The following is a 24,538-nucleotide window of genomic DNA, read 5'->3' on the forward strand; positions in this document are numbered from 1 at the left end:
ACCATTAACAGGTTCAGCTCATGGTGTTATTTCTTGTTTTCAGTAGCAACCGATGCCTATGATTGTGCCAGAGCACAATGGGCATTTAAGATTTCACACAGGTGCTTGGTTGTTACAGTCTGGAAATGGAATGAAGGTGAGTTATTAACCCTCTGTGTGCGCACCTCCAAATCACATGACTGATTTAAGCTGACATAAAAACAAGCTGCAGCCACGCTGAGTCTCTATTTCAGCTCGTGTTGAAAGTTTGGACTTCAAAGTATACACCAGTTTTGAAATTTTCATTAAAGGCCACTAAATCCAGAGATATGAAAAAATATATATAAGCGATGCCTTTTTCTATATACTAGAAAGAAGAAATGAAAAAAGAAGAAGAAAGCATTTTCTAAGGACAGTCCGAAAACTGTAAAGACAAAAAAAAGCCAACTCTTTCCTGTTGGTGGAAAAATGTACCCTGTCAACCAACTTTGAAGAGGAAAAAAAAAAGGCAGCATGTGGGATTTGGTTGTTTAGGAAGAGGGGAAGGTTTGAGAGTGACAGCAGCGAGACGGAGCGAGCGAATTGGAGAGAAAGGTAGAGAGAGCGAGAGATGAGAGATTTGTGACATTTAGTGTGTTATGTAGTCGTTGTTTTGTGTGTTAGTGAGGGTGCTAATGACTGTCACAAAGGCAGATTGCAATGTAAACACTGTCCAGGTGGAAAACAGGAGCAGTGATACACCTGCTGTCAGGCCTGCAGGGTTTATCCCTGTGGTGTTCTCCTCTGTCTTGTGGTGGATTTTGTGTCAGTAAAATCTTTTACTGACACAAATAATTTGTGGGGCATCTTATTGTGACACCTGACTGTTTTCTCATTTTAGTTTTAGTGACTTTGAACGTGACATGGTTGTTTGTCTTCGTGAAGATCTGCTGGATCTGCTGTCTCTAGAGTTTGAAGAGACTGGTCTGAAAAAGAGAAAATGTCCAGTGAGCAGCAGATCCCTGTTGATGTCAGATAATGGCCAGACTGCTTCAAGCTGCTGGTGGTGTAATGATCTAGAGGACATTTTCTTTGGACTGAGCTGAGCATCACTTAAACACACACACAGTAGTAGGTGTACCTAATAAAATAACCAGAGAGAGTACGTCCGTTACAGCTTGTAGAATTATCATTAATTAGTCAGACTTTGGGTCAGCAGCGATAGGCTCCACTCAGTTTCACTGTTGATGTCAGTATTTGCATATAAAGCCTGAAGTTTTTTAAATGATCATGTACATGCAGAGTTGTAGTTCCTGATAGTGACCACTAGAGGGCAGTTATCTTGTAACAGGGCAGCAGTGTGATCAACAGAAGTCACCAGAACAATTACTTAAATAATTCTCTGTATTTTGATATGATTTAAAAGGATCACCTGTGTTCACTGACTTTTTTTTTTTCAAAGAAATACACTAAACCCAGTCCATAAAGATCCTGAAACACTTCAGCGCTGACCATAAACCCCAAAGGAGAGCATTAAAAAAGCGCCCAATGTTTTTAGAAGGTTCGGGTTTTCTCAAAGATTCAGAGAGTCTAAAACTTTGAAAGAAAAAAAATTGAAGGTATGACAGCAAAATAACTCTTAACCTCTGGGTTTATTTAAAAGTCTCACTTTGGATGGAAGGATCTAACAAGTTTAGAATTTTTGAGGTGTCTCCTACATTTTTGAAACCCATCATTCTGAGGAAAAGTCTGACAAGCTTTCAGAGAGAGCTTCTCATCAGATTTCTGAGGCTGATGCCATGGAGTAATGAATCAAGACCACTACAGTGCAGGGTGATACTGACAGTGGGTTCACTCCTATAATAATTTTTATGATCTTACACCCAGTTGAAGGACTTACCAACACTAAGGAACACGGCAAACACTTGAATTAAAAACAGGCAACAGCCTTTAATTTATTTAAAAAGCAAAAAAGCACAAAAAAAACCGACCCAAATATAACAAGAGAAATACAGAAATTATTGAACTGTTGATGATATTTCAAGAAAGTCATGGAAATTCATCACCCAGGTTTTCACAGGTTCAGATTTTCACTTATATTTGAATTCAACTTTTGATTTCATCAGCTGCCCCTCATTTCTTTATATTTTGCTTTCAAGGAGTTCAACTTTCTGGTCAGTTTTCAAAGTGCTCTTGAGCAGTAGTTCTCCAGCTTTCTGAAGATCTTTTACTGTGTTTATTTGTGCATTTGCTGCTTTTTCACTCATTTTCAGTCGTTTTTGTTATGCCACTTATCACTCAAGCATAAAAAGGCTCCTAAGTCACGGGATGAGCCAGTGTTGTTTCTACACATCTTTAGGCACTTTTTTAAGCAGCCTGTAACAAAAACACATCATTTGTTCCAATTTCTTTGAATCTATGAAAAATACAAAAAAGAACACAAGTCATGTCCTTATAGAAAGAGTAAAGAATCTGACACAGGACCTGATAGATTCATCTGGACCTTCAGCTGATCATCTATTGTTCCTCATCAGAAATGGTCTCAGTGGCTGTCAACAAGCCATTCTTAAGGAAGGGAAACGGAGAGAAAAGGCTGAGGTATGAAAATTATGAAAATCATCTAAAGGTAGAAACACCCAAAGAAGAGCTTTGAATGTCCTTCAAGAAGCCTGGAGAACTATTCCTGAAGACTACTTAAAGACATGACAAGAAAGCTGCCTAAGAGAGTTTGCCTTATTTACTGTATTTACATGTATGTTTAAAAACGTGATTTATTTAAAGATGTACATAGCAAAGTATAAAGAATTCCCTGTATGATCCGAAGTGTTGAGTCCCCAGTTTACCGACAGAGGGCCGCGCAGACCCCGATGATGTAACAGCATGTTGGGTCTCATCAGAGATGACGCAGAGAGAGGAGCGCTCACTCTGACACTTTTCCCGCGGACAGCAGAGACTCTTGTCCAGGGGTGCCCAATCCCAGGCCTCGAGATCTACTATCCTGCAGCTTTTAGATGCATCCCTACTCCAACACAGCTGAATCAAATGGTTTGATTACCTCTTCAGCATGCCATCAAGTTTGGCAAAGGCCTGATAACAAGCCATTCAGTTGATCCAGGTGTGTCAGAAGAAGGATGCGTCTAAAAGCTGCAGGACGGTAGCTCTCGAGGACTGGGATTGGGCACCCCTGCTCTTGTCAAACAGTAACATCCATGAAACGTTAGAAAACAGCGGCAGTGCTTCTGCTCCGGGTATGTTTACTGATACACGCCCTCATTTTGCTTAATCTCGATTACCGCACGCATTCCTCTAACAGAGTGAGACATCGCGGTTTATATAGACGATCTTCGGCCCCACACGCCCAGCCTCAGCACCAGTGCATCTCCTCTCCGCGGGGTGCCTCCTCCTTCTTTCGGCACCAGCATCACAGGAACCCTGACAGACACACAGACGGAGGGAGGGAGGGACGAGGCCTCGGTGATCGCGCTCCCCGCTCCAGAGCTCGATTCCTCGCGGTCCGTTATGTCTTTGAGCCTGCTCCCCCTCTCGCCATGCCCGCCGCTGAACGCCACCCACCGCCGCTGCTCCTCTTCTTGCCGTCGCTGCTGCTGATCTCCTGCCTGGATGGGGCGGCGAGGGCAGCAGCGGCACTGGAGGAGGGCGGCGGCCTCACGGCCGGGGCCGGAGACCCGTCCGGCACCTACACCGCCGCCTCGAGCCGAGCCGCCACCCTCTCGGCTCTATCAGCAGGTAAACATAAACAAAGAGGAAGGGGGTGTTTGCTGGAGGATGGAGGGGGGTGGATGATGGAGGAGGGGGATGTCATTGTTACTGAAAATGGAAATCAGCTGCAGAGGAAACAGTGGGGCATGACTGATGGTGCAGGTGCGTTAATAAAGGGGGCTTTCTGCAATAAATTAGGAAATCAGGAGCGCACTGATACACTGCTGGACTGGAATCAGACAGTCCAGTGTAATAGGATTAATAGGAGGAATATGGAGGTGTGGAGGATTAGGCTTTTATCTTTTTGGCCTGAGCAGGTGATGTCTTAATGGGAGACAGGGAGGGAGGGGAGTGTGGTAATCCTGTGCTGCTCTGCTGATACAGTAAGTAAAGTCTGTGTTTACATCCTGTCCCTAGTGAACACACAAAGGACAGCTGAGGCTGTGTGTGTGTGTCCGTCAATAACAGCAAACAGTGCATTGTTTATCTGGAAGCTCGTATTTAAAAGTCAGACTGCATCTCTTCTGTGCTGTCGTTCGGTTCCTGGATGTATTTTTCCACCCTCCCCGCAGAAGTGCTCGCCTCATCACTTTTTCATGGCGAGAGAAAGGTTACGGAGCACGCAGGAGGGACACGTGCAACCCAGATCTCCTCTTTTTCCTCTGGCATCTTCTTTGCAGAGCCTCAGTTTGCCCTGAAGGTCCTGGTGAGAGATCTGGTGACCCGCCAGCCCCTGTCGGGGGCTTTGGTGGACGTCTACGTCAACCACACCTTGAGGACTTCTGCCCAGACCGGGGAGATGGGGGAGGTTCTGCTCTGGGTGCCGTACAGCCCGGGCCTCGGTCTGACCCTGCTGGGCAGCATGGGAGGCTACGTGCCCAGCCTGCTCCCCTGGAGCACCAATAAGAGACCAAGTGAGTAACCAGCAGAGGTGGGCAGATCGAAACAATTACTGATATCAGTACTGGATCAATACTTTATTTCTATCCTCAAAGTTCAGTATGTAGCCCACTGAATTTTATTAAATAATTTTAATTTTCAATTACCAAGTAAATACAGGGCAGATATTACCAATACCAATACTGGTATATCGGTACTGGTATTGGTGAGTATTGTTATTGGTCTAAAGTGCTTTAGAGACAGAATTCAGAAAGTGGGCTTACTGCCAACCTAAAAATGACCAAACCAGTAAATAATTTTTTAAAAGCTGACGTAAAAAACCCAAAAACAAGACTGTGGAGCTTACAGTATTGCTAGCACAGTTCCCACACACTCAGACACACACAAACACACTCGCCTCCATTATTCATTGTCATTATAGATTAATGAAGTGTCAGCGACAACACACAACTTGTCTCTGAGGTTTGTCCACGATGAGGCGATTTATGTTCCCAGTCGAGTGTAACTGAGCGTGGCGTCCTGTGCTCGCCTCATCGATCGCTCTTGGAGTCGAGGTGTCTGCCTCAGGCCGGCATGAGACCTATGCTTGTCTCAGCAAAGTGTCTTTGTCCTGCCAGAGCAGGGGGGTGGTGGGGATGTTTTTATTCTGCTGGCCTTAGTGTGGAGAAGGGGCAAGGGAGCAGGTGGTGATTCAAAGGGAAGTGGGGAGCAGGTGTTATGGAGGAGAAAATGCAGGAAGGGTGGGGGGAACAGTTGCATTAGCAGAGACGCCTCCCTTTTGTGGTGCTGAGCCAGACAGCTGAACTCTGCTGTGCTCCAATGTTTGGACGCCCTCTGCTGTTGGATTTGTAGCTCTACAAGCTACCAAACCAACAAACAAACACACCAGCAGATGTTATAGGTCATGAAAACCTGACAGATCGTTGTTGTTCTTCTGTACTTGTGATTGGCTCCTGATCTTTCTCTTTGTTCTCTGGCAGTTTTCTCCTCTGTCACGTTGCTGCTGCTGCCTCACAGTCAGGGGAACATCTGGCTGTATGAAGACTCCGTGCTCATCACCGGGAAGGTACCTGGTGAGTTCCTTCTCACACACACACACACACACACACACACACACACACACACACACACACACACACACACACACACACACACACACACTGTGTTTAGGCTTTTAGTATTCAATTTACACTGCTTTAAGTAGGCTTTTGAGTGTGTTTGACAGTGTAAAGTGGACACACTTGGCAGAGACACTGAGATGAAACCAGAGGTGTCTAAACATGTGGCTTCAGAGGCTGGAATCGGTCTGCCCAGAGGTACGATTCAGCCCTCTGGATAGTTTCCAAACACTGCGCTGCTGTTCCTGGTTTGGTGCATCAGCCTTACTGCACAGCAGTAAAAATATATCCAGAGTAAACCGTCCCTCTGATGTACTCATTTCTACTTTTGTCTCCCTTGGTTACTCCCAGTGTCCTGTCTTTTTGTCAGCACCACTGTGTCCAAACCATTAACCATATTCTTAACTTTCCTTTCCATTCTTGCTGCCCTCTGTCACTCGTCTCCAACCGCTCCACCCTGCCTGTACTCTCTTGTTCACCATCTGTTACTTTGGGATGGTTGACTCCAGGTATTTAAACTCTGTGACACATGCCTCCCTCTCTAAAATGAATGTAGTGAAGCTGCTTAAGGCTAACTCCTGCAGGTATCACTGCTGTCAACCTTCAGCAAAGACAAATTCCAGATTTCAGACTGCAGAAAACTAAACAAACTGCTTTTCTGCACACAGGCTGCTCTTAGTTTAGTCAGTTTTTAATGTACTTGTGTTCTGTCACTGTGTACAGCAACCCAGTGGGTAGATGGCAGGGCCCCTCTTCTTTACATTGAAAAGACTTTCATTAGTAAAGTGAACATACTGACTGTAAGATCAACTACCCAGTGAGGGTTCATTTTAGCTTGTTTGCTTCACAGTTAAATCGATAGATTGAAACAGCAGACCAAACTGAGCTGTATGTGGCTACTTTACAAGTGACTTTAGTTCAACTAAAGTCACTTGTAAAGATTATTTGAGTAAAGAGAAGATTCAATTACACCTTTAAAAGGAGGAGCTGTTGTGGAAGTGGTTTGCAAAGCGGCTTGCAGATGTGTAACAAATGTGCAGAAGGCTGAATCGACTTAAAAAGCACATGTGCCCAAATTCCTACTGATAACCTGCCATTTTGTTTTCACAGACAGCTCATCCCAGCCGATGGTGAAGTTCCCAAAGAACATTCTCACGATCCCGGATAAGACCAACATCTCTTCGGTGATGGCGTACCTGACTGTACCACATCCCCACCTGGCGAAGGACTGCACCAACTGCACGCCGGGCTTCATCAGCAACAAATCAGGTAAAGAAAAACATTTCCTGATCAGATTTTTTAAACGTCACAATGACATTTGGTCCAGTTAAAGAGGTACAGAATGAAAGAGATCAATCATGCCTTTGAAAAATGATGTTCCACGTCCCAGAAACCAGTCTGTGGTGCTGAAGGGTCCACACACCCAGCTCACACTCCTTGTCAGTAGTGGGTTAGGGTGGTTCAGGTTTTGATCTACTGCTCCATCTACATCCCAACCTTTACCTCTGGTCATGAAATCTAGGTAAAGAATGAAAAAGTAAGGTCGTGAACAATGTTCCCTCTAATTTTCCATGTGTCTGAGCGAACACACACACTCCCTGAGCGGACACTTGGACCACTGTGAGCAACAGCAGACGACTGTGGTCATGCCAGCATTGAATCCATCCAAGTTACATGGTTTATTAAATTACAGCATTTACATTTATGTTAGACTACTTTTAATTAACTGCTTTAGCCCACTTACAATGAAAATGTAAAACAAAAATGTAGTCATTGACCTGTGTAGGATGTTAACACTATTGGAAGTAAAACTAACTTGAACTCAAATTTTGAAAACACAAATTTCTTCTTTTTTTTATTTTATAAAGCTCTGAGTTGTATTATGAGTATGAGTCTGTGGTCTGGGAGAGAGTCCTGTAACTCTGTCTGCAAAATACAATATATAATGACCAATGTTGCGCAATTAATTATATAGTTACTTCTTCAAAAAAGTAACTGAGTTTTGCAAACAACGAAGTTTTTTGCAGCTATTTTTTTAAAAATGCAGCCAAGGTGTTTTTTTTTTTTAAATAAACATTTCAAACTATTTACAGCATAATCAGCTGTTTGGCATCAAATTTGATGCCATACAAATTATTTGTGCCACTCCAAAAATAATTTCTGTCCGCATCAAGGAGAACAACAGCCTGATACCTGCAGGCCTGACAACAGGAGATGTATCACTCCTGTAACACCTGTAACATTCAGCAGTCGCCTCATTGTTCTGACACACAACAAAACTATTGACTACACTACACACTAACGACATAAGATTTGCGCTATGTCGCAAATCTCTCACATCTCAAAACACCGCCGTCACTCCTAAAACTTCCATCCGTTTCTTAACAACTTGCCATATCATTTTTTGATTGGTCGACATGGTACTTTTTTCGACCAATAGGAAAAGGTGGGGTGTTTTTGGTTTTGTTTTTGCTCACAGGCGGAGAGTGCTTCCGTACTTCGAGCGTTTTTTCTTATAGAACGTTTCTTCCCGCAGTAAATATAAACAACGATAGTATTCAGGAAGAAAACAAACATTGCATATATTTTTTTATCATAACTCTGGTTTTACGTGGCCTATCAACACAATTTAAAAACTGGTATAAAGTCAACACTTTTCCCGTCAATTCTTCCGTCAGTCCTGCTCACATCTCCAATGGTTGTACACGTTGTCATTAACGTGGCTTCACTCCACATCAGCCACGCTGCTTCGCTAGCTAAAACACCGGTGTCGGCACATAAGGACGCTGTCGTAGCCTGTCAACGACGTTGATTAGCTGCGTATATACGAATGTGAATCGCATTATTGGCTGGACTATGGGATAAGGTGGCATCGTTCTAATCCCATACTGGAGCAGCCAGTCACGTACTGACTAACACTGCAAAACAGAATTGTTGAAATTTTAATTTCAATTTCAATTAAGGTTAGATTTTTTTTTGTGCACAACGCAGATTTTCTGTGCGTAGAGACCGTGCCAGCAGTGGGCAATTGCACACGTGCGCAGCTTAGAGGGAACATTAGTCGTGAATACAAGGCAAGGCAAGGCAAATTTATTTGTATAGCACAATTCAACAACAAGGTGATTCAAAGTGCAAGGGGCTGAGGTAAGCTTCCTCAGTAGGGTGGTTTGGCTCAGCCTCAGGGATAGGGTGAGGAACTTTAGGTGGTTTGGGTATCTGGTTAGGATGCTTCTTGGGTGCCTGTCTTTGGAGGTTTTCCAGGAACACCCAACTAGAAGGAGATCCTGGGGTAGACCCAGAACCTGCTGGAGAGATTATATATCTCGTCTGGCCTGGGATTGTTTCAGCATTCCCCAGTAGGAACTGGAAAGTGTGGCTTTGGAGATGGATGGATGACTTTTTTATTGAGGTACCCAAACAATATGCTTTACCATTTACATTCCTGGCATGGACTGTTTTGCAGTTTTCAGAAGTATTGATCTGAAAGCCGTGGCAGCCATCAGCGTCCTGCTGTACTCCGGTGGCGAGGAGATACAGGTTCGAGGACCCATCCAGATCAGTCTGCCGCTGGGCCACCACACACACCTCAGGGCCTCTGATACTGTGCCAGCTTGGGCCTTCAACCAGAAGACAGGTAGCAATGCAAATAGCAGCAGAGCAGCTGAATTACAAGAAAAAGACTTAAAAGAAATTTCCTCTCATGCTATTTTCCTTGCTGTTTGAAGGTGGCTGGGAGAATCATGGTCTGGGAATAGTTAAAACGGTTGGAAATGAGCTGGTTTGGACCTACACCGCTTCCCATCTGGGCTACTGGATCGCCGCCCCTCTGCCTTCATCAAGAGGTAGATACCTCATTGACCTTCATTAACACATGTGAATGCTATTTTTGTTTAGACCTGTTTCACACCTTCTTATACATTTATCCTTTTAGATTATCTGGGACATGCAAACTCTTTGGATTTCCTATCTTACCATACCTACCTGTTGGTAGGAATACTGGGTGGAACTCTGGCCATAGTGATCGGATTTCTGTCCCTGCTCTTGTGCCACTGTGGGTAAGAAACCCTTCTAGAAATGTTTTCAATTGACAATATATGCAATGCTGATCAACAAGAGGCAGATTAAAAAGGTGTGATCTAAGAGTGCATCCATAGCTTCAAGATTGCCTTCTAATGCATCTCTAAAGAAATCATCATAGCAGTTTTATTCTTCAGATTTGCCTGCGACTTTGCATACAGAAAATTCCTAACAATCTCAGAAAATGATAAAGCCATACAGAAATAATTACTTCAAGTTATTTCTGCTATGGGTTGTGCTTAGATTTTCACAGGCCTTTAACAGAATCAGTAAATTTCTCTTTGGCCTAACTGGTTACAATGTCACTTTAAATTAGGGCTCAAACAATATGGCTCAATATGGCAGTTTTTAGTAATCAAGGAAACAGTTAACAGTTGTTTGGAACAGATATAAATTTGCTATATAAACTAAAGACAATTTTTGGGCTCAAAAATTTCTAATTAAAACAGAACTTTGTTAGCTTCTGTTCTGACACCTTTCATACAGAGAAGGCTAGGCTAAAGCTGCTAGCTGTAGCCTTAGCTTAGCCTTCCCTATATATCGCTGCAAAAAATTGCTAGATTATTCAAGCATTTTTAGTAAAAATGGTAAACTATGCATGCTTTTTATCAGTAAAGTGGATCAGAAGACTGTGCAGCTGCAGCACTAGGAGAAATGATTGCCATGCTTGTTGCAACTCCACCATATCAGTTATCTTAACTCTGCACCATAGCACTGTATCAGCATGTTAAAGTACAATTATAAAAGACTGAACAAGGTCCAAACTGGGTCATGCAGCAGGACAATGATCTGAAGCACAGCAGCAAATCTGCAACAGAATGGCTGAAAAAGAAAAGAATCAAGTTGCTGCAAGGGCACAGTCCAACTGGGAAAATATACGTGATTAAAGTAGAAGAGTGCAGGTGCACAATTAGCAGAAAGGATTGCAATGCTAGTCTTAAGAGTGACTAAACAAACTGGACCCCTCACCTTCTACCAAGCTCTTAAGACTAGTATGACCTGGATGACTGAAAACCTAAAAAGACAGATTACAATGCTTGTTGCAACTTTAGCAATATCTTCTGCCAGAGTTATGCTAACTCTCAAGAGCTGCTTAACAAGTAAATGTGGTACTCTGTGTTCAGCTTTGATAGGCTGTTAGTAATGAAATAGTGAAACAGTTCCTACTTTAAAGGTTCTTTGAGTGAGTCTGAAAAGCGTGTAGACCAAAGCTTGTCCTGCTTAACTTTTGCTTCTCCCATGTACAGAGGTTCTTATCGAGAGCCCAGGAGGAGGAGAGCACGTTTTTCCAAATTGACGGTTGTAAAGAAAGACCAAACCACCTCCACCCACATGGAAGAGGGCTTGTTGTTCCGATCTGGCGACAACAGCCTCGCCACCTGCAGCATCCAGTGCGAACCGTCATCTACTCCAAGGCACAAAGCCAACTATAACATCTATGTGGAGGATCCAGGGACTCGTGCCACGGCACCGCTTTATGAGAACATCACTCCAGATCGGATGAAGGGTCCTCAGCCGCCACCTCACTACATCAACAGTGAGGAGGTGTCTCGATTAAGGGAGAAGTCGGAGCAGAACCGGGCCAACATCAACTGCGACAACTTCTTTCAGGATAAGCTGGTCCATATCTACAACCAGCCAGTGGCCATTATTCCCGCTCCCGAGCTCTTCAGTGCTCAGGAGCAGCAGCTACCAGGCTGCAAGTCCGCCACCTTCCCCCGCAACGGAAGTGAGTATGATGCTCACTCAGAGCCTGCAAGTAAAGACAGCTACACCCAGACACTACCCAAAGTTCCTCACCACCACTCACAAGGTGGGAGCAGCCCACAGCAGAGTAGCCAAGATGATACCCAGCCTCTGGAGACGCCCCCTCAGGGGCAAGGCCCTAACAGTGTGTGGGGACGCTACAGTAACCTCCTTGAATCCTCCGTCTCTGTGCCTGGGACTCTTAATGAGGCAGCTGGCATGGAGGGCTTCAACACCGGGCACGGCGTGCCCAGTGAGTTGCAGGGGATTTCAGAGCGCACCTTGCTGGAGCTGACACGTGGCAAGTCCTTGTCGTCTCACCCCAGAGCCTGGTTTGTCTCCTTAGACGGGAAGCCAGCAGCGCAGGTCCGCCACTCCATCATTGAGCTCCAGAGCCACCACCGCCCGCCAAGCAGCAACGACACCAGCCTGGACTCAGGGGTGGACATGAACGAGCCTCAGCAAAGCATCCGCGAGACGGAGCGTGACCGACCTTCTATCAGGGCTTCTTCCCTGCCGCACCACAGCCGTGGCGGGCGGTACGGCGAAGAGCAGGACCTGAGCAGCAGTGAGAGCGGCACCACTGCTACCTGCACACCAGAGGACCCGTCCCTGAGGAACATTTTAGATGGGAGCAGTGGGGCCATTCCGAATATTCCTGAAGAGCGTGATGGGATGGATACATCCAGCGCTCAGGAGGACAGTGAATCAAGAGGTACACCACCTCCCCGGCGCCTGAGGAAGGTTAGGGAGAAGGGGAAGACGGAAAAGAGGAGCGCCAAGCACATCCGGGAGGGCAGACCTCTGACCAAGAGAAGCTAAAGCTTCTCAGGCTCATTTCCCCACCCATCAGTGCTTCAGTTAAAATCCAAATTAAGTAATTCATATGAGTTTGTGTTCACACAGGCATTGTTGTTGTTGAGTTCTGTGATTGTACAACTTTGCCAAAGAATGCATAAGCTAGCTCAAGAAATGAATCAGCATCTGTGTCACGTTATGTAGCTGCTGTTAAGACGAGTTTGTGCACCGTGTTCTCTCATTCTCCCAAATCTGACGATCACCAGCGAGATTCCTCACAGCAGATGTCCATGTGAACACGATGTCCCACAGTATCCGGTTCTGGCATTATAGAGGGTGCCTTCTTACTGCCTGTAATCGTTAAATAGGGTTACGCAAAGGTGGTGTGTTTCGATATTTAGTATAAAAAAAATCTGGTGAGTTTGCAGGATGGACACAGATACAGGTCAATGTGTAGTGCACTTATCCTCACCATAAATGCCTGCTGTATATTAAATAAGACGAAGAAGCTTTCCCAGTCCGCAGCACTCGCATCTCGCTTTGTATCCTACTGCCTCATTCCACCATAAATGACGCTCTGGGATTTGTTAACTAAACTGAGTGTAAGTAAAAGGAAAACGAGCTTCAGCTTTCCAACTTTTGACTGACTCCAGAACCTTTGGATTGAAATTTTGATGTACATTGTAAAGCAAAGCAAAGCTGCCATTTTGAAGTTCATGTCTGAAGTTTAAGGTTTTTAGCCTACATCTGTTTTTGAATGCATGAAAATGAATGTTTTCACCGTGCGTATGAATATATTTGCATTTTACCGTTAACAGCAATTCATCATAGATTACTTAGAGACTGAATTGTTTTCCCATTTATTTCCATTTACAGTTGTCCACATTTATTTGTATGACAAAACGTGTCAAGACTTGTTTAACGGGATTCGTAAGAGCCCAAAGAATTAGATTAACTATTGGAAACAATCAGTGGTACAGTTGCTACTTTTCTTTGAGGGATACTGTTATAAATATGCTGTTGTCACACAGTGGACAAAGTGGACTTATTGTGCTACCTATTAGGTTTTAATTGATGAGGTCAGTGTATGTCTAAGTAACCTCTGCAAGGAAAAGTGCCGGCTTCAGTCTACTTTAAATACTTGCTTTCAGACAGTTTTTTCTGCTGTTGGCTCTGGATGATGTCAGAGAGTGGGGCTGTCTTTGCCCCACCCACTTGTTGTTCAAATCCTCTGTTTGTTAGTGGAAGCCATTTAGAAGACAAATAGTCTAAGATAGGCTACTCCAGGGCTCAGTATAAGGAATATTTATTATTTTGATCCTTGAATAATGCAAAGCTACTGCAGTAGAGTCCAAGAATAACAACATGGAGATGGTAACAAGCATAGCAAGTCCTCTGTAACTGAAAGAATCTGTTGCTTGACAATAAATTATGATTTGATTTACTTTTTTCTTAATACCTGAACATCTTTTCGGGTACAGCATTACCCTTTGAAACTAATTTCTTGACAGCATTGTGCAATTGGTGCCTTGGAGATCTGCTTTTAGCTGTACCTGCATGCCCAAATCTATTTATATATATATATATATATATATATACTCACACAGTAGGCATCAACATAGGTTTATATTTTCTAGAGGGAGGGAAAAAAATCTGGGTTTGAATGAACGCTTCAGTTTATAATAATGGTTCTCCTCTTTTGGTCCAGAGAGCGCTTCTTTGCTACACTGATATAGTGCAGCTCAACAGAAGGCAATGCCATTGTAGCGGTCTGTGAGCTCGTTGGTCCGTTGGTAAACCATTTCAACAACTGTTGGTGGTTTACTGTTAGAATGTGTACAGAGGCTCATTGTTTCCTGATACTGTATCACAGTTATTTCAATCACAAACGTATTTTTCTCTCCGGTTCACTATAAGGCTGACATTTGGTTGGATGGATAGCCATGTATATTAATGTTCCTCTCAGGATGATTTGTAAGAACTTTGCTGACCCTTAAATTTCCACGCTGCATCATCTTAAAGTCAAAGTCATAGACTGTATAAAAGATGGACCTAGCCACCAGAGCATCATCCATTGGCCTGTTAAGTGCTTCAGTGGATGAGTGTTTTCCCCAGCTGGTTTCAAACATCACAGCTGGTTTCAAACACTGTGATGTTTGAAACCAGCTATGATGTGTAAGGTGTGGATTTGACTGAGAAACTGCTTGCTCAGTATTAAGATTTTTAAAACGAGGTTGGAACGACTATGTTCTGAAACTGGCAACTTTGTCTGTAACTTGTCAACTAGGAACTGTGGGCGGTTTTCTGTAAAGGTTTATATGACCCAAAGTCTTTTTGCAGTCAGAGGACTCGCCCCCTGCTGGATATCAGAATGCACCTTTAAGGCGCTCCTGCATTAGCTTGACTTTGTCCATCCTTTAAACAGTCCATGGTCAAATTTTCAACGGTTCAGTTCCTGCAAGACTAATAATAATGTCTGTTGTACTTTGTGTCTAACCAGCAAATATGAGAAATATTAGCTGAAATAAGATGACTAAGGCCTCATTTACACAAGACGTAGAGAGCTGATGGCGACTGCCTGGCACTGGAAGGCTGCTAGGAAAAAAAAAATTCTCCAACCAAAAGAAAACTACATTAAGCTCTCCCATTATTCACTAAGGGTTTCCACAGTGGGCAGTGCTGCACATTTGATTGGGCAGGATACTCATCCTGATGCAACCCACAAGGTATTTCCTCCTGGTCTTGAACTGGGGGATCTTTTGCTTGTTGTGGGCAGTCGCTGTGGAATCCATTGCTAAGACCAGTGACCCCCTTGTAACTGCCGTTCACTATGGAAAAATGTGTTTTCCCAGATTAGCAAAAGGTTGTTGGAGGTTACTGTTGCTAGGTGAAGCTGGCTGTAACAAAATAGAGGGCCGATTTGGCACAGAGTTTGCACGGAAGTCTCCACCTGGTTTGCAAACACTTCATGTCTTGTCAACTACTCACGAAGCGATAGTAAAACTGTGAAGAATAGAGCACAGACTGCCTTTACAGTAAAAGTGTTGCCTTTTGAAATATGTTGGTTCAGCAGCTTTTACTTTGAACGCAAATGTTCTAGGTGGTGCTACACTTGTTCATGTTTCATTACCACTCATTGGTTGACTGGTGAGTGTTTGCAGACAAATTCCATGCAAACTGTGGACGACCGCAGTAATCTGCTAGCGACCAAAGCAATTGCAACAAGGTTTTTGAGGCAGTACCCTGTTTTGCAAACTATTTTACACAACGACAGCCAGCAACCACTCACCAACCAGTCAGGGAATACACATTTTATAAGGGGCGTGCTGACTGGTCTGCGGCCCTACAAGGCATATACATATACTCGCTTAGCATGTTAAGCTTAACTATTGTGACCATATTAGCATGCTAGCATTGAGCTCAGAGGACAACTGGTAGCATAAATCTGAGTACTTACGCTCTTAATATTTATACAAAGAAGTATTTTAGTGAAATATTGAACAAAAAGGCCAACCATACTCTTTCATGCCTTTCCTACCTGGCAGGACAAGGCAGGTTTATCCATGTTTCCAAGAAATCTTCAGTGGGTAAATATGGGTACCCACTGAAGGTCGGGTAAAAACCCACTAAAAGTGGGTAAAAATATCCACAATAAAACATTTAAAACTGTTGAACCATGATACAGTGTGAAAAACAATGGTTCAAATAGCAATATTTTCAAGTAAATTCACTTTTTAAAGAGAACAGTGCAGCAAAGCTTTTACCATAATTAGTCTTCCATCATTTTACGACTCTTTGGATTTCATTCTGTACATTCACGTGTGCTCTTTTGTATGTATATAGTAAAGATTTTATGTACGATGTGACAGTGATTTAAATCATTTGTGCTGTTTTTTTCTACCATCCAGAAGTGGAGATATGCACCGATTGAATGAAACAGATTTTGAGTGTTTTCCCCCCACAGGATTGTACAAAAAGCCTGAGCTTTGTAATTTTAAATGTAGCAACAAACTGAGCACTTGATCATTCAGTACGCTTACAGCTGAAAATATTTTTCTCCTGCTTGTCATCAGCTTTAAAAAACACGGTACACCCCAGCCTCAGCGGCCACTCCAGGAGTCGTATGTCAACACGTTGTGCTGGTACTTCTTGACAAGCGCAACAACTCCAATCACTGCCACTTCCTGTTTTTGAACGTGATTTGTATTGATTTCCATGTATAGTGTTCCCCTTGTGTATCTCACTATCGAATCGTTTGATTCTTCCCCAATGGACACCTCTTGTGTTTTTACCTCTGTAATGATGGTAGTGCTGTTAGTCTTGCCTTTTTTGTGCACCAAATTAATAAACTTAGTTGATACCAGTGAGAATTTATGGCTTTTTAATTAATGCTGTGTTGTAAAATACAGAAAAAATACAACTTTGCAAGCAAAAATAAATCTCATACTTGCAGATTCAAGTCTTTTTTTCTTTTTCTTTTTTTTACTTGATTTTGATTAAGGATTAAGGATCTCCTGATGTTTAAAGAAACTGAAGTGCCTGATAGCACCTCGAAGTGAAGTCTGACTTTGCGGAGGTCTTCCTGTCACTGGTTCTAAAAGTCAGGGGGTTGTAAACAACATATCCATCCAAGGGGCAGGAGTTGGACTACCAAAGGATCGGGTCCACACAGTCCACGTGGAGCTGAAATGTGTGTGCGCATGTGAAGTTGACTAAGGTGAAAATTTAGAATATGAAATAACAGTTTGGTTAATGTTCGATTTTAATATGTAAAACTTTACACAGAAAAGTTTCACCTGAAAGGCCGTGTGATGCTAATTTTTAATGATTTCTTTCAACTGTTCTTTTTCTACGGTGGAATGATTGTACAGCTTAAATCTTTAATGTAACTCATCATTGCTCTTTGCAGCATTAAAGTGATTGTTTGACAGCACTCATTGAATTGACCAATACTCAGAACAATGGGAAAGTTCAAGGAACTCCAAGTGACGATCCAAGAAAGAGAATTGTTGATTTACCCAAGTTGGGAATATTTTTTGGAGCCAACTGCAGATTCCAAGATCATCCATTTAACTCACTGTATGCAAGTACAGCTGTTATTAAGATCTATCACCATGTTTTAAAGCTCTGGAAGAAGACCCAAACTGTAAAGTATCATGACTGGTAAAGGTGAGGCTTTCAAACCTGAGAACACTGTACCAGCTGTCAAGCATGGTGGTGGTAGAATCGGAGGCCGTTTTGCTGCCAGTGGTAATGATACATTATACAAAATGGTTGGAATAATGAAGGGGGAGGACTCCAAATTCTTCACTTCAAATTAGCAGCTAGATGGTTGAAACTTGGACACAGTTGGGTGTTCCAACATGACAATGATCCCAAAAACATAAAAACTGGTTACAGAACAGATAAAGCAGGCTAACACTGAGCTTCTAGAATGGCCTTCCCAAAGCTCCGACCTCAACCCTGTTGAAAATGTTTGAACTGAGCTTAAAAGCCTAGATTGTGCCAAGAAACCACCCAATTTAAATGAATTCTTCCTATTCTGCCAAGAAGAGCTGTTAGATCTGAGCCAGGATTATTCCAGAAGCTTGTTGGTGGCTACCAAAAGTGTCTGGTTGAGGTCCAACATGCTAAGAGACATTAAGCCACAAATTAATGGGAGTGTATATGTATAAAATTAAAGTTGTGCACACAGTTCTTGTTTTTTAAAGCTTTTATAGATAGAATTATATAACATACATTAACTTTTTCCACCACTAAAAAAAGAACAGTTCAAAGAAATCATTAAATGTCTAAGATGTTAACACCCCCTGTGCTACAAAGACGCCATCTTTTAACCCCCATGTGGCAATTTCAAAAAAAGTCTTATGTTTATTATAACTGCAGAACTACAGAGAGATAAATCTTTGGAGAACCACGAGCTGAATTTCATTTGAATAGATCAACTTATTTGGTATATGTTGTCATTCATGGCACAGTTTAAGAAGAAATGGCAAATTTGTGGGGAAACAACGAGAAAATTATGAACTAAAAAAATTTACACTCATAGGAAAAAAGGCTTTTAGAAAATTTTATGGGGGAAAATGACATTAAAAAAACAAAACAAAACAAAACCCGTTAAATTGGTTAAAAAGAAAATGTTGGTTAGCAAGTTAAAATTTGTTAATTTATGAGAATGATAAATTTACAAAAATGGAAAATGACAAACTTATGAATAACATGCAAATTTATGAGTAAAAATGATACATTAAAAAAAAGTAAATTATGAGGACAAAATAATACATTTACAAAAAAATTGTTTTTACAAATTTACAAGACAAGAAATTGTAATTTGGAAATTTGTGAGAAACAAAGTGTAAGTTGGAGGAAAAACTGATCTACTTACAAGGAGAAAATATGAATTTATGAGAAAGACAAACATGCTCATAGTTTTTAAAATGAATTTGATACTTTAATTTAAAAACTTGTTTGTTTGTTTCCTCAGGATTGGTCCTCCAGCCATTCATTTTATTCTTTTTCACCATCACCTTCCACATACACCTTAATTCTTCGATTGTTACCACTTGTGTGTTTGAAATAAAGTAAAATTCACGTGTATACAGCCTGTTTTTATTTCCCAGGTTAAAGCACAGCTGACGTGACGTCCGTCTCTACGTTCGTTACTCGGTTAGTGCTACTATCACAAACAGCCTCTCTGGAGCCAAACTGCTGGATTAAACAACCCGCGACCTTTTGTATACCCGTTTTTGTCGGTAAAACTCTAAGTAGCAGCCGCAGCCGCTTCACAATCCATGCTAGGTAATGACACGGTTGTCATGGAAACAAGACTCCTGCTGGGCTCCTCCGCTGGAAGGTCCCACCGCTGACCGCTTACCAGGGTTCCAGAGAAACACCTTGAAAGCCCTTCATAAAGTCTGGAAAACTGTTGCGCAAGAGCACTTCAGAAACATATTTTAAAAACTATTAACAGTCTGGCTGCTTGGAAGCAAAGTATGAAGAAGTCAGGACTGAGCTGTTCGCCTGGCTTTACAGCGCAGTGACTCCCCCGTGTGGCCAGATGGGTCATTGCAGATAAACGGCAGCCTGAGTGGAAAACACAAGCGGTCATAAAATCAGGGGCTGATCTAGAGAAATTTTCTTAGGGTGGCACGAGGGTGGCGTGGAAATCAAATGGGGTGGCCAAATCAAAGCCTTTAAAACACACACACACACACACACAAATGCACGTGTTACATATGGTTAAAATGATTCAAAGGAAGTATGTATACGTGTTTAATATAAATGTAGCCTATAATTTAATTATTTTCTGTAGCAAACACAAGTAAACATTTCAGTTACATAAAGTTTGTGAATTTTTGGTTTTTATACACTGTATAGCCTGTATAATAAATAAATATGTAGCCCAATAAGTATAAAATCCAGAAAGCTACACAACATGGGGCAGTTCATTTACAAACACATGTCTAAGTAAAGTGTCAAACTTTTTTTCTTAGAAAAAATCTAATTGATGCATGCTTAAATTTACACAAAATGTAACAAATCTACACTGCCATGAACAAAAATGTAAACCTAATTTTTCATGACTTGTTGCGTTAACCCTCTGATGTCCAAAATGTAATTCGCCATTTTTGACTACTTTTGATTTGACATTTGCATTTCACCTTCAAATTGTTCTTTTGTTTGTGTTTGGTTTTTTCCTTGCTTGTATCATTCTTTTCACCTCAGCCTCACGTCTGAATTTACAGTTATTTTTTCATTGACATATAGTATTAACACAACTGATCTGAAATCACACAAAAAACAAAAATCCTAGTAGTACTTATATTTTTTTTTACTGTAAAAACCACAGACATGTTTAGTAAATTATTTTCACAACTTGAAATGCAAATATAAGTTGTAAATTTTGAAAATTTCTGCACAACTTTTCTAAACAATAAAGTTATATACAACTATTTATCTAAAAATGTAGCCACTCCTTCTGGAACAAGAAATAATGCTTCTGTGCTGTGGGCTGAACCATTTGTTAATGGGGGAGGGGGGTATCACTATGTAATATATTCAGTTTTAGAATTTACATTCAGTGTTAACTGTTGCTAGGCCCAATGTTATCTTGTTTTAATAAACAACACTGTCATATGCAAAACTAGGGTGGCACAAGATCATTTTAGGGTGGCACATGCCACCCCATGCCACCCTTCTAGATCCACCTGTGACAGATATTGCTGATTTATTATGTTAAAAGCAGAGCTGGATAAGAATTTAAGCATTACCTTGTGATGGGAAGATGTTTTGCAAAAACTAAAAAGTATTTAGTTTTTGAAATAAATATGCAAATAAGTTGGGTTTTTTGTTTTTGTTTTATTAAAAAAAGGATAAATCTAAATTTAAGCCCAGACTTTGACTCTGCCACTCCAAAACCATAATTTTGTGGTTTTGAATCATTCTGAGGTGGACTTTTCAGATCATCGTCCTGCTGTATAACCAGTGTTGGGACTAGCGTGTTATTAAGTAACGTGTTACAGTAACTACGTTATTATTGTGGTAACGAGCACGGTAACTAGTTATCATGCCAAAACCAGGAACGCGTTACTCGTTACTGGGATTTAGATAGGCTCGTTATTCGTTACTTCGTGTGGTGGCTATCGCGGAGCTTCCACAGATTCAATAACATTAGCAAATGGTGGAGGCCAGCAGGTGGATGAAGGAAAAGGGAGGCAAGAGGAGAGACCCGAGGCGGCCGCCGGTCCAAGTGTCAGGTGAACTGAACTTCAGGTAAGAAGTTATGACCTGCAGTCTCTCTGGGTCAGATATGAACCAAGTTTAGGTGGAGTTTATTTTCGTTATGCTGACTTTTTCGAACTGGGTACTAGCATGACGGAGTTTCTATACAGCTGGGTGGTGGTGCTATGTTACTGATGTTGAACTTTATTTTGTTCATAAGGTTAATTATTAGAGTTGCCAGCCGTCCTGTAAAAAACAGAATCGTCTCGTTTTCAGAGAAAATATTTCGCGTTTCGTATTGAGGTGAAGAGGAACGCAGTTTGTCCCGGACTTCAGCTACAATGAAAAAGACACAAAGCTGGAGTTATTCTGTGTTTACGCTGCACAGCTGCCTCGTCTTCTCTCTTTCTCTCCTGTTTCTACTTCAATCATGAAACTGATCAATGATCAGCTGATCGGCTTTTCTCTCTCGTTTGTTTATCGCTCACTTTGCGCCAGAAAGAAGAAACCAGTGGATGTAGCGCTAAACAACAGCAGCACGTTTAAGCTTGATCAGCTGTTGTTAGAATTTATTTAATATTAATTTCTAGTATCAGCTGATGTTTGCTGGAGCCACAGCTGTAAAGCTGCTGGTCATGATGTCAGTTTGGTTATCTGGTGAGAGCAAGGCTGGACTGGGTCAAAAAATCGGCCCGGGCATTTTAACTAGAGACCGGCCCACCAGGATAAAGATTGAAAATGTGACGTCATTCAGGGGTAAAAACCGCAAAGGATTCTGGGAACTTGTGGCAAGAGGTACTAGCGCACGCAGGCTTTCAATTGAACTCAGTTACACAGCGATAAAAAGAAACCCAAAAAATGTCAAGAAGCTGTTGTATTATTAACTGCAATAGGCGGTCGCATGACAGCTACAGGAAGCCGACGGGTAAAGAGATCGTTTTTTTTTTTGTTTTTTTTATCGGATTACGTCGTTGAAGAGAAATTTTTTAAGCCATGTTTCCGAAGTAAGAGCCGATGGATGGTCTGGATATACCAAATATAACGTCTCAGAACACTCCAGCTCACATGTTAGTCTGCTCCAAGCATTTCCACAAAGGTCAGAGTTTTGTAGTAGTTAATGCGTCATTTTTCTTAACATAATTGGTGATATAGGTTACAAGCAAGTCTGGCGCTGAACATAAATTGTCGCGCTATGCTCCTTTATTTATTGTGTTTATTGTGCATAAATAGTGAATTGTGCTGACTAGAGCTGGGCGATAGAACGATAACGATATGTATCGCGATATAACTTTTACTCGATAGAGAAATTACGCTATCGCGATAGACCTCGCCGCTCTTGTCCTCAAAAAAAAAAAAAAAAAAAAAAAAAAAAAGGTCAGCCAATCCAAATTAAGTAGCGCAGAGCCGAACCAATCACAGCCGCAGGCAGCGTCACGTAGCGTGACTTGTTACGTACAGCACAAGTGCCAAGCCGCACGTGTGTTTGTTTGGGAAGCAGCCAGCGGGTAATGGAGCCAGCGCGTAATGGAGGAAATGAGTGTGCCGACTAGAAAAATCAACCGAGCATGACCGAAGAGAAAACAGATGATGGTTCCAATGCCGGAGAGATTGTCAAACGGAAGAGCCATAGAAGCTCCGTAGTGTGAAGGTATTTCGGCTATTTCAAGTCTGACAAAAAACAGAGTAGCGTGCACTGTAAATTGTGCCGAAAGCAAGTCTGGAAATACAATAAACTGGTGCATGCGTCACACTGTGCGCCACGTTATTGTTTCGGTGAAATGAATTTCTACAATACTGTTACTGTTAATTCTACTCTCTGCAGTGTTTAAATGCTTACATATACACACAGTTACTGTCCCTCCACACATACGACTCGGTTCTGCTTCTATGCCCCAGCTTTGTTTACTTTTTCCCACCGAGGCTTCTAGACTTCTGATTGGCCAATATTTCTGCACGGTTAGGAATCTAGCGCCACCTGCTGCTTTGGCATGTTCATAGCAGCGTTTTCCTTCATTTCTGCCTTTATGTGTGAACGGGATTATTTTTTAAAACGAAAACGGAAAATCTCCGTTTTCAAAAATACCCGTGTACGTGTGGACGTAGCCTCAGTCTCTGACTGGAAGCGCTAATTCGTCATTCGGCTTTTGTCAGACTAAAGTAACTGTTAAAACTGTTTGAAAAGCTCAGCTATACAACAAGGAGAGATTGAGAATTTCCTTTTAGTTCTCAGTTTATTTGATATTGACAAAAGTTAGTCAGTTTTGTCTGTTCTTCTAATCTCAAACTAAGATTTATTTTTAGAATTAATATTTTGTTTCTAAGTGGAATTGACAATTTAGTCTGTTTCGTTTGTTCTATTTTGAAACTTAAACGCTTTAGTGGCTGCCTTGTGTGTAGTTTGCAATATTTGCCTTTATTTATCTGAAAAAGTCTCATGTTCCTTAAGTACATCTACCCTGTTGAACTTATTATGGGAAATAAATATTTAAATAAAAACAAGCTGCTGATTATTTCACATTTTACTTGTGAGCAACGGCACATTTAAATCTTACAAATAGTTATTTGGCTTATATCGTGATAGATATCGTTATCGCCTGAAATGAAAAAAACATATCGTGATATGAAAAAATCTCATATCGCCCAGCTCTAGTGCTGACACAATATTGCGTTTCGCCTCTGTTATTATGGTACATTGACAAAAACATATACTTTTATTCACAGGATAAAACAGGTTTTTTGTATCACTAATTGTCCAGTGCGATTACAGCATACAATATTATCGTCACTGCTACATTTCTGTGATGCTACCAGAAATTATTTCCACTAATTAATTACCGTTGAGCTCAAAGGTTATATTAATAAACGGTTAACGAATGTGTATTTATGACGACGATTTGTGAGACTGGTAAACTTATGATACGTACGATGGTCTTTCGTTCTACACGGTGCGTTTCAAGGTCCTGTACCCATCCGTCGGTAAACTGTACCTGGGCTTGTTGCAGTGACCTGAAGTTACTGAACTTCATGAGTGTATGCACTCACTCCAAGAACCGTATGATTATAAATCTGAGCGTGGTGAAAGTTGGGCAGCACGCTAACGTCTTTTGTCCACTCTGTGTGCTCGTAAGGGTCTGACCCTTTCACACCTTTGAGTTTTTTCCTCGTATCTTTTCTTTGTCTTTTCGTCGAGTCTGTCTTTGTACGGACCGGCATTGTTCTCCTTTTGTTTTGTACATTCCTTTTTTGTGCGGCAAAGAAAAAACAAGAAGGTATTGGAACCGGAGAATGAATGTTTTGTGGTGCTGCAAATGCTTGCATTTGATGCGGTACTTGGATTATTTTGCCACTAGTTCCCGGCATGCAATGCGCGAAAATCACGTGATTGCTAAACTAGGGGGCGGGTGCATCTGGCCTCCTCGGCTGTAATTGGTCCAGCCCAGAGTCGATCATGACCAACTGGCCAATCCAACACCTTTCATTATACCCTTCCAAAAAAAAAA

At 41.8% G+C, this 24,538-nt stretch overlaps 1 protein-coding gene across 1 annotated transcript; it reads left to right on the top strand.

The window, feature by feature from the left end:
- Positions 1–3,225: 3,225 nt before the first annotated feature.
- On the top strand, positions 3,226–16,687 carry fam171b (family with sequence similarity 171 member B). Its single transcript, XM_026158649.1, has 8 exons — positions 3,226–3,705; positions 4,359–4,592; positions 5,559–5,651; positions 6,807–6,965; positions 9,160–9,330; positions 9,422–9,538; positions 9,628–9,751; positions 11,021–16,687. The coding sequence occupies exons 1-8, from the start codon at positions 3,507–3,509 to the stop codon at positions 12,339–12,341; spliced, it is 2,418 nt and encodes an 805-aa protein (XP_026014434.1). The 5' UTR covers positions 3,226–3,506; the 3' UTR covers positions 12,342–16,687.
- Positions 16,688–24,538: the final 7,851 nt, after the last annotated feature.

This window comes from Astatotilapia calliptera, chromosome 23, assembly GCF_900246225.1.
Source record: "Astatotilapia calliptera chromosome 23, fAstCal1.2, whole genome shotgun sequence".
Lineage (NCBI taxonomy): Eukaryota > Metazoa > Chordata > Actinopteri > Cichliformes > Cichlidae > Astatotilapia > Astatotilapia calliptera.

What these genes read in the sequence shown, in the direction of transcription:
- fam171b (XM_026158649.1), top strand. Translation starts at nt 3,507, where the DNA reads ATGCCCGCCGCTGAACGCCACCCACCGCCGCTGCTCCTCTTCTTGCCG. An exon ending in CATCACCGGGAAGGTACCTG is followed by an intron (nt 5,652 to 6,806) that starts GTGAGTTCCTTC and finishes TTGTTTTCACAG; the next exon opens with ACAGCTCATCCCAGCCGATG. An exon ending in CCCTCTGCCTTCATCAAGAG is followed by an intron (nt 9,539 to 9,627) that starts GTAGATACCTCA and finishes TTATCCTTTTAG; the next exon opens with ATTATCTGGGACATGCAAAC.